At 32.3% G+C, this 10,329-nt stretch overlaps 1 protein-coding gene across 3 annotated transcripts in view; it reads left to right on the forward strand.

Moving 5' to 3' along the window:
• Window positions 1-10,329, forward strand: part of LOC108912772 (protein winged eye) — a 241,345-nt gene that overhangs the window by 135,491 nt on the left and 95,525 nt on the right. For all 3 annotated transcript variants that reach the window (XM_018718154.1, XM_018718164.1, XM_018718172.1), the window contains exon 3: window positions 8,316-8,451. In XM_018718154.1, coding sequence (XP_018573670.1) covers window positions 8,352-8,451 — 100 coding nt within the window. In that variant the 5' untranslated portion in view covers window positions 8,316-8,351. The remainder of the gene's footprint in view (window positions 1-8,315; window positions 8,452-10,329) is intronic.

The following is a 10,329-nucleotide window of genomic DNA, read 5'->3' on the forward strand; positions in this document are numbered from 1 at the left end:
TTTTTGCAACCAAACCTCAAATACAGTGTGCCCCGTTTTTCAGGTTAACACCTTTGAAAATGTGAGAAGGCTGTGCAGTTTGCGCAAATCAATTTTTTGCTATTAGTACCCTGAAGGGAGGTTTTATTTTACTAAAAATTTAATAGATGTGACAAAAGCCTGGCCTACTACAATTTTTTAAAAGGGTCCTTTTTCCAGAACGTGGGATTAAGCATTTTATTATCAAAAAGATAATATTACCAGGCTATTCAATACACATCAAAATACCCATATACCAAATTTGATCGACAAATGTCGATTGAGTGTTTTCTATGCGTGCCAGCTTAGAAAAAATTATAATAAGCAGGTCAAAGATTGCCATGACAGTGAAAACAATTACGAATCGGACAAAGAAAAAATACAGACACTATAAATTTAACACTTTTAATTAACGTACAAAAAATGTAATGAATTATAAACAAAGTTATTATACAAAAAATTACAAGTTAATCTAAATTAAATTTTAGACTTCTCCACCAATTCTTCTTCCATTCGAATAAACTTTTTGTTTTACAAAACCCCAAAAGTAAAAATCCATAGGGGACAAATCAGGGGATCTTGGTGGCCATTGTACTTCTCCCAATCCACTTATTCAGAAATTGGTGATTAAGTAATTAATGACTGCGATAATGTTGTGGATTGGAATTCCATCCAGCTATAAGTAAATATCTGTTCTTTCCAATAAAGGAATATCCTGTATAATGTCCTATAATTAAAAAAGAAGGGACCTATTACCCTGTGCTTTGATATTCCGCAAAACACATAACTTTCTGTGAATACTGCATCTTTGCTGTAATCACAAAATTAGGATTATTTTCATTCCAATATCTGATATTTTATCAGTGAGAATAATATTGCACAGAAAATTATTCAATTTCCTGTGCCCACAAACAAAATTCCATTCGCCTTTCCTCATCACCCTTTTCCAATATCTGAAGACACTTGCTTAGTATTGTCTCCGATGTCAATAGGAGAACCAAGAGGTTGGGCAATAAATCTCAGTTGTTGACAAGTGGTTGACAAATTGCCTAGCAGTGAAGTGCAGCAATGCGGAGTTTGGAGTGATTCAGGTAATTTTAATTTATTATAGGCACCTTCTATTAATCATTCGTATTACAATTATTGCCAAAGGGAGAAATAATAGGGATATTTTGTTTACTAATATTATTACAACATGGCATTTTTGAGACCTTTTGAAACGGAACAAAACGATTTTTTTTTTATCAATATAATAAAATTGTTTGAGGACATAAATAATTAAAATATGTTGTTGGCCAAATAAACATATAATAGAAATTTTCTACACAGTATATATACAAATTATAATAATTTTTTACCTTTAGCAGAAAACTTTTTTAGGGACGCCAATAAACTCATTAAATTTTATTGCTAGGCGTTTTTACACATGTTCAACTGACTTCGGAAAGTTTCTAGAAAAACGACTCTTAAAAAATCGTAGTAGGCTAGGCTTCAGGGTACCAATTGTTAAAAAAAATGGCTTGCGGAGTCCACAGCCTTCTCACATTTCCAGTGGTGTTAACCTGAAAAACAGGACCCATGTATGTAAAATAAACTAGTATTAATACATCAGCCTGGTCATAGTTACAATTTATAAAGAAAAGTAAGAATTTATTTGTTTCAAACCACTGATAAAATAGAAAAGAGAAAACATTAACTTCTAAGAGATTATATTGATTTCAACCAACTTCGACGAATTTACCAGTTGGGTAAAATTGTTCTGAGCGAAACTTACAAAACTGAAATGTATATTATACAACTTAGTTTTGCAACAATTTTATCCGACGGGTAAAATCATGAAAGATGAAGGGACCTCATCGATACAAGATATGAATAAAACCTTACTTTACATAACAGCTATATCGTTTTGAATGCCAATTTTCTTACTCAATTGCCTTCTGCGCGATGTTCTTCGAGGTTTGGACCCTTAATCCTTAATGCGAGGGAGAAAAGGCAATCCTTTACGTAACTGAAGTCACTCATACGAAACTGAAGCATATTAACCTTGTAAAGTTTCTGAAAAGAAAGGTAATGGGCCGAAAGCGAAGTGATTTACTTATGTTGAACCTGAAATATTGTTCGGAAAATCGCAAAAGGATTTAAATCTGTTGTATTACATTCGTGTCTTTAAATAATAACACAGCAGGTCTCAAAATTTTTCACCACTCACTTTCAGAATATAATTTAATAATTTTTTTTATTGCTCTGCCCCTAATACTCCAGTCCAATTAAGAGTCCAGAGTTTAATCTTGAAAAAATTATTAATATACATTTTATTGCACTTTATAACAGGGAAAGGTATGTCGAATGAAAAGTAACTCGAAAAAAGTGACGCTAAATTGAAAAATTAAATCGGAAAATTTGTCATTTTATGTTGTAAGTAATTAAATTACCTACAATTGTTTCACCAATTTCTTATCTGTAAAATAAATGTTGCACGTTATTATTGCAGAAATCGATGGATGTTGATGAAATTTATAGAAAGGACGGTCAATCCAAAGACCAACATATGTGCCAAAAGTCGATTCGATTGACCCTGAAATTGTTGCTCCAGGTATTTGTTAATTAATTTCATTCGTTTTTTTTTACAACTAATTGTTTAATTACTAAACGTTAATTTTAGAAGTTGATATCGTAGATATAGGTTCTAATTGAACCAAAGAAACGTATCGAAAAGGAAAAATTTCAAAAAGTTGAAATTAAGTAGCCCTTTACAACTAACAAAGTATGACGTGCAAAACAGCGTTATAAACAAATTGTCCCAGGGTCAGGCAAAAGTCGCTCTGGAATTTTCTCTTTTTGCATTAAATAGGCCTTATTTTTAGGGTATTTTAAAAGAAATAGAGATAAAATATAACTTTTTTTATATAACGTTAATTGTTAAACTAACAATTACTTAATAACAGTTAACTAACTATTGGAGGTACCAAACCGGGAATTTAGAGACAATTAAAGAAAGGGTTAAACTTTTATTTTCAGAAAGCTTTACATTGATAGTTCATGTAATAAATGCGCTAGCAGCAGTAAAAGTTAACGTTATTGAATGACCTGCGCGCGGGAGGAGCGCCGGGCCCACGCATGCGCGTGAACGTCGCTCTCGTGCGCGCGAGATTTTTTACTTGAATGTTTCAAATTCAGTAAAAAAATCTCGAGTGCGACAGAGGACGGCGTTAACGCGCTTGCGGGTGCCCGGCGCTCTTTCTCTTTAAAAAAAAAAACATTAAATTAAGCTCTATTTAATGCAAAAAGAGCGAATCCCCGAGCGGCTTTTAACGCTGTTTTGCACGTCCTACTTTGTTAATTGTAAAGGGCAACTTAATTCTAACTTTTTGAAATTTTTCTTGTTCGATACGTTTCTTTGAATCAATTAAACAATTAGTTGCAAAAAAACAACCGAAATTAATTAACAAATAGCTGGAGCAACAATTTCACGATCAATTGATTCGACGTTTGGCACACCTGTTGGTCGTTGGATTGACCGTCATTTTCAGAAATTTCGTCAATATCCATCGCTTTTTGTAAAAATAGTGCACAATTTTCGAAAATTTATATTTCGGATTCGACCTTTATTTTACAGTTAACAAATTAGTGAAAAATGACTCTAGGTACCTTAAATTGTAGGTAATTTAATTGTTTATAACATAAAGTAACTAATTTTCCTACAGGTCGTTTAGATTTTCCTTGGCAGTGAAAAGTGAAAAATCACGTGCCACTTACTTGCAATTTGCCAACTTAGTGTTACTTCTTTCGAGTTACTTTTTTGATATTATCATTCTACATACCCTACCCCGTCAAAAAGTGCAATAAAAATGTCTACTAGTAATTTCCTCAAATTTTCAGGTTTTATGATCTAATTCGATCGGAGTATGAGAAGTTACTAGCAACAAACTGTTGAAGACATCACAAAGATATTACCGTTTACATTCATAAATATTTTATGTAAAATTACACACTAGTTATTTTGACGCCATAGTAGGTAATGTAAAATTACATTACACAATTAAAGTTACATTAAGCATGTAATTTTGACACTGTTTGTGCCATTTTTTGTGTAAAATGTAAATTTACATATCGTATAACTATGTATATTTACGACACCTAAAATGTTATTTTACCAAAGAACAGGAAAACTAAATAGTATTTTTAAGAAGAACAAACAACTCTAGGCATTATTATTTGGTAATATTTTTAGAAAGAATATCTTTTTTTACTTACTTAAATATTTTTCCAACACAAGGTCCAGTATAGTTATACTTCAATATGTCTCTCATACGATTCAATAACTTTAAATTAAGTTATACTGGAAGATTTACATAATTTATATAAAGTTATATTATTTACTTATCTTAGTATTTATTTATAACATTATATTTGAGTAGTTAACTGTGCCATATTATTATACAACAAATGAATCTGAACATGCCTACTAAACAACTACTACATTTCTCTAAACACGCGCGGTAGCACTACACGGGGTGATCCACATTAGGTAACCTAAATTCATACTTTTTGTCGTATATTTACATCAAACATCGTAAAAACACATAGGATTAGCACATCATATAAGGACCGTACTATTTTTTTTTATAAAATAGTCGAATGAGTTTCCCATATTTCTGTCACTGGTTGCGGAAAAATCTTGATGTTACAGTATTTTATGGAAACTTGACCCAATATATCGTACACCAAATTTAATTCAAATACCTCTATTATTTCAGAAGATATTTACAATAAATTATTATTTTTTTAACTATTAACACCCTGTATCTCGAAAACAGTTGAGATTTCGAAATAAGTTGATATGACAATGTACCATTATTTTTCGTTGTACTAGTTGGTCCCTAGGTCTCATAGATTAAAACTGAGACACCCTGTATAAGTAATAAATTAAGTATTATTTTCAAATTATGTGCAATGAGCTATAAAAACTTCTGTTTATCTCCTATAATATTGCTAAATATCAAAGTTCATTCCTTTAGTACCCATTCATGAATAAAACATTTTTCTGTGTTTAATTTATATCGTTATTAACCGTATTTTTACGTAAGTTATAATTTTTTTATATACACAATTTTTGGTAGCCTTGTTTACATATCCTTGTCACATAAATTTCAACTTCTTTTATAGGCAAAACGAAATTCGAAACACTCCTTAACCCGGGGTATTATATGTAAAAGAATGGACCGGAAACCATTGTGTGAGAGCCATATGGCCGTTAGTGTGGCGCATAATTTGGATAAGCCCATTAAATCGTCATAAATTGTATATTTAGTCGAAACGGTCTAGAGTTGTGCGGGGTTGTGGTTGGTTATGAGTAAATTTCGTGAAGTGCATCTGTGCAACCGCACCACGAATTGGGAATTTCAGGGACGAATAATTAGAAAATATCAATACTCCTCCAAATCGTCAAGATCTTTTATTAAAACATAACGCATGCATTTAAGGGAATGAATAGTAATTTTACAATAGAACCTAATTTTATTCCTGCATTTATAATAAAACAATGCTCGCAAAACCTTTAAAAACCATATTCAATTCTGTAATTACATATAAAGAATATCCGCAAGTATAGAAAGAGTCGCGAATATGCCCCGTTTATAAAAAAAGATAGGTACTAAGAATGACATGACTACCGGCCCATAGTTATTATAAGTAACTTCTCAAAAGTCTTAGAAAAAATTTTACACAATCGACTTTATATTGAAAAATCAATATCTCCGTACCAACATGGATTTATGAGTGGTCGTTCAACTACCTCAAATATAGGAAGTCAGGTATGCCGAATTTTCCAAAGTTTTCTTACGGCTTGTTCATAATTAATTAACATTGACATTGGAGTCATATGGTATATCCCCTGCTCTATTATCTCTGTTTAAATCTTATTTTAGTGGCAGGTACCAATTTGTGCAGTATCGTGGCTTTCAATCAAGTAAATTCCATCAATCTTCGGGAGTTCCGCAAGGGTCGATCCTGGGGCCGCTGTTGTTTGTTATTTTTATTAATGACTTAACTGAATGTCTCGATGTCAACTATTTACTTTATGCGGGCGACCTGAAGTTGTTCTTAGAAATTAAATCTTCTGCTGATTGTACTAGATTACAAGATAATCTTGCCATATTACACAGTTGTTCATGTAATAATCTACCTCTGAATGTAAGCAAATGTAAAATTATGTCTTACAGTCGACGCAAAACTAATCTCGATTTTGATTATAAAATTGGTGAATCTTGTTTTAAATAGAGTTACCTACGCAATTTACTGACCTTGGTGTTACATTTGATACTAGATTATCGTTTGACGAGCATATTAGTTTAGTAACCAAATCTGCTTCTACGAATTCAGGCTCTATTTTGCATAATTCTAAGGACTTTTAAAACGTAAAGGTTCTAAATATATTGTATGCAGCATTTTTGCGTTGCAAACTTGAATATGCATCTGTTGTTTGGAGTCCCATTCATAATATTTATAATATTCAATTAGAGAAAATACAACGGAGATTTTTAAAGACTATTCATTCTATTAGTTATGGATTTTATCCTCCTCGTGGTACACTTCAAGAATTATTGCTTTCTTGTTTTAATTTTAATAGTCTCTGTCATAGGCGAATTATGTTTTCAATTATATTTTTTTTAAAAATTATAAATAAATCTTTAAATGCAGACTCGTTAGTCTCAATGATTTTATATCATGTTTCTAGATTTAATTCTAGATTTCACTCTGCTTTACAATGACTGACAATTACCGCACCCCGTACCAATTTACTAATAACATCTTCCAAATATCAAATGATTTCCAATTATCAAAAGTATGAAGATCGACTTGATATATTTTTCCATTTTATGAATGACATAAAAAAATTGTTTGTCCAGCAAATGTAATCCTTATAATATATAATATTAATATTATACTTAAGTTCTTTTGTCTGGATTTTATATTTTGATTGCTCTATTTTGTGTAGTACTTATATTTTTATATTTAACGTTAGTTTGTCTTTTTCTTTTTAAATTTAATTAAGGTTCTGTTTTTTGTCTTTGTCCCGTTGCATATTGTAATTTCTAAAAAATAAATAATTAAAATTACATGATTTAAAATTAGATATGATTTAGTTATATTTTCGAAATATTTTCTTCATTTCTTGTAATATTTGTTTTGTTTTTCATTGACTTGTACAATAATCTTACATTCTGCGCATAGTTAATTTATCCGGAATCATAAAATTTATTATAAGATTAATATTTCCTTTAACACTTACAACTTCATAAACAATAGATTTTTAAGCGAACTTGTCTGTTGAAATTATTGTCCCACGAGCTAAGCATTTAGTTATCAAAACCGAGCGGGGTGCTACGACCAGCGACAGAGATTGTTTCATTTCAAGTGAAACTTAATCATTTAATTGATTACGTCAGCTTTGGATCTCGCTAAGAAGTATACATTATTTCGCCGGACGTTGGACGTGAGATAAAGCGAAGAAAATAAACCACATGTCTCTTTTGTTGCTGTTCGTTATCAAAAATAAATCCCACCTTTCATACGTGACTTGGAAACAGCGCCACGACTTTGAGAGGGGGAGAATCTCATTTGTCAGTCTTGTTAAGCACGAAATACTCCATTGCTTTTTAAAAAATCAAAACGTATAACATAATTTATTTAAATCAATTTTGAGTAGCCTACTTTAAGCTTAAGGTAGCTGCACATGAATGTTTAGAACGTATTTTGGGTAGGAACATTGCTTAATGATCTCACAAGCGTTAGCTATAGTTTGCCCCTTGTCCTAATTTTTGAAATAATATGTAACTAATATTTTTTTTAATCTCAGTGTCACTATAACATCATAAACTATGTTACGTTTTACGTTCACAAGTGTCGCGTCTAACTAAATATGTTTAAGTCTATTTTAAGTATATTTAAACATAGTTAAAGCAGCTCTAAATACTGCGTAATGCATACACTTACCATTCAATTATTGACGATGTCACTACTTACGTCAGTGAATTTTAAATATGCTAAAATGTTTTGTAAGCGTTGGATGCAAGTTTTAAACGTTCATAAAATAGAATTCACTTTATTCCTGCCCTTTGTAAAAAGATACACATAAAGAAGGCTTAATGTTTTTAATGCGTTAAATAATTTTATTCTGACTGAATAGAATATTTTTTACATGCAGTGTAAATTGATGTTAAGATTGTTAGTGAAGTCTAATGTTTGTACGCTGGGATCTTTCATATAAATATGCTGATGGTATTGTTCTTTTTCAGATTGCTCATTCATAGAGAGGGTGGTAGGAAGCGACAATGTTAGGCAGCCCTGCTGGGCCGGGCGGGCCGTCCCAAAGAGGACTGTGGCCCCTGGCCCCGGCACCGGCACCCACTGCAACTAGTTTTTCCGCTGACGGTGAGTGTAACTTTACTGATGATTATTTTTATATGCCTCATTTCACTAAAAATCGCCACCAGGGTACTCAGCAACTTGGAAGATCTAGAAATACTGCAAAAATTATGATACCCATATTTAAAAGACCTCTTAAATTTTCCTCACCAATATTTAAATCTGCAAATTGTAAATGTACAGACTCTCATGGTCTTGGACATCCTCATTTAACTTTAGTCTTTTAATTAAATTCTACAATGGCTACTATCCTGGTTTTCGGTTTTTCTGTTCCGAACTGTAAACAGCGTACCTTTGTTCGACTTTCACACACGTCCAATGAGTTGCGATATTCTCTTGCTCTTAGTAGAACTGACACAGACACAATATTACTCGGATGTTTTCTGAATCTTAGCAATATTTGTTATTTTTATCAATCCACGACTTTGATTCAGCAAGTAAGCAGGTTTTGAGCTACGTCTTTCACCAATTCCTATTTGAGTCTCTTAATAACGCGGCTAGCAATGCCGTAGAAGAGTTCATGACCCATGTAAGGCCTTAGATGAGTCTACACTGGCTGTTTCAACAACCTCGATGTCCCTTATGCCCTAATACCTGAACTAGGGTCACATCGTTTTGACCTTCCAGCATTAAAGAAGCATCCGTACAATCCCTTGAATTTGGTTGATTGACGTCTATAAAAGTTAGTTAGTTTTCAATGTACCTTCTTGTTAACTCCTTGGCATAGTACTGAATAGCCGTTCTTTCTGGAATACTTCAATCCTTTCCTTAACCTCACCTATGTTTGAGAAGCCTTCCAAAATATGACCAAGGTAAATTAGTTCTAAAAATCTTCGAAGTCGAGAAATTTCAAGAGAAAAATCAGGAAATACCCTGATCGCTGTCCTACATTAGTTGATATTTTGCCACGTTTGGTAAAACTTGCTTCTTGATAAACCCATTTTGCGAAATCTCACATTGTGAAAGAAAATGAAATTTAGTTTGATAAACTCTAGTACATCATATTATCCTTTCGAAGGATTATCCGCTAAATTAACAATATTTAAAGACCAAATAAAATTCATCAATAAATGAACGAGATTCTTATGAGGGGCTGTGTAAAAAAACTTTGTTCTACGCTGCATAACTTGAATACTTCATGATATGTTAAATGAGAATTAAAAGCACTTAACTGGTGATATTATGACGTGTAGGCACCGTTGATAAAAAAATTGTGTTTTGGAGACGATCGCGACATGTTAACCCGAAAATTGTATTAAATTTGATGGCTTGTCATTAATATCCTTTCCAGCGAAATGTCGCCCTAGGGCAACCTGGAAAGCGTCTTATTATCCCACTGGGAAGATTAGAACGTTTAATGTTTGTCATTAAACTTCCAATATTTCGCGGCAACATGACGGCGTTTGTTGTGAACGAAAAGGGTTCTACTTCTACGAAAAGGGTATTACTTTTTCTATTACTCTGCGCCAAGTACTAACTTTATTTGCGGGTAAAGTAAATATTTTACGAACTATTGTGGAAAATATATATTTTAATGCACCACGGTGTGAGCACTGATAGCTGCTGTTACTTTAGATGGAAGACGTTGTTTATAAAATCAATGATTGCTGCATTAAACTTAGCATCTAAAACTGTTAAAATGACAGTATTAGTGAATAAATATTTAATTTTATATACAGGGTGTAAGAAGTTTAACTGCCATTGCTTCAGCATGAGATAGAGTAATAATAAATGAAACAAAAAAATACGCGTGGAGAGCTGATTTTACAATGCGATAGTGTTTACAATAGTTTTTTAGTAGTTAGTGTCAAAAATGGCTTGCGTGTAAAGCAACTCGGAGTTGATGGATATCGTTTGAATTTATGGTGAAGCAAGACAACATTT

Source organism: Anoplophora glabripennis, unplaced genomic scaffold (genome assembly GCF_000390285.2).
Source record: "Anoplophora glabripennis isolate ALB-LARVAE unplaced genomic scaffold, Agla_2.0 scaffold33, whole genome shotgun sequence".
Taxonomy (NCBI): Eukaryota; Metazoa; Arthropoda; class Insecta; order Coleoptera; family Cerambycidae; genus Anoplophora; species Anoplophora glabripennis.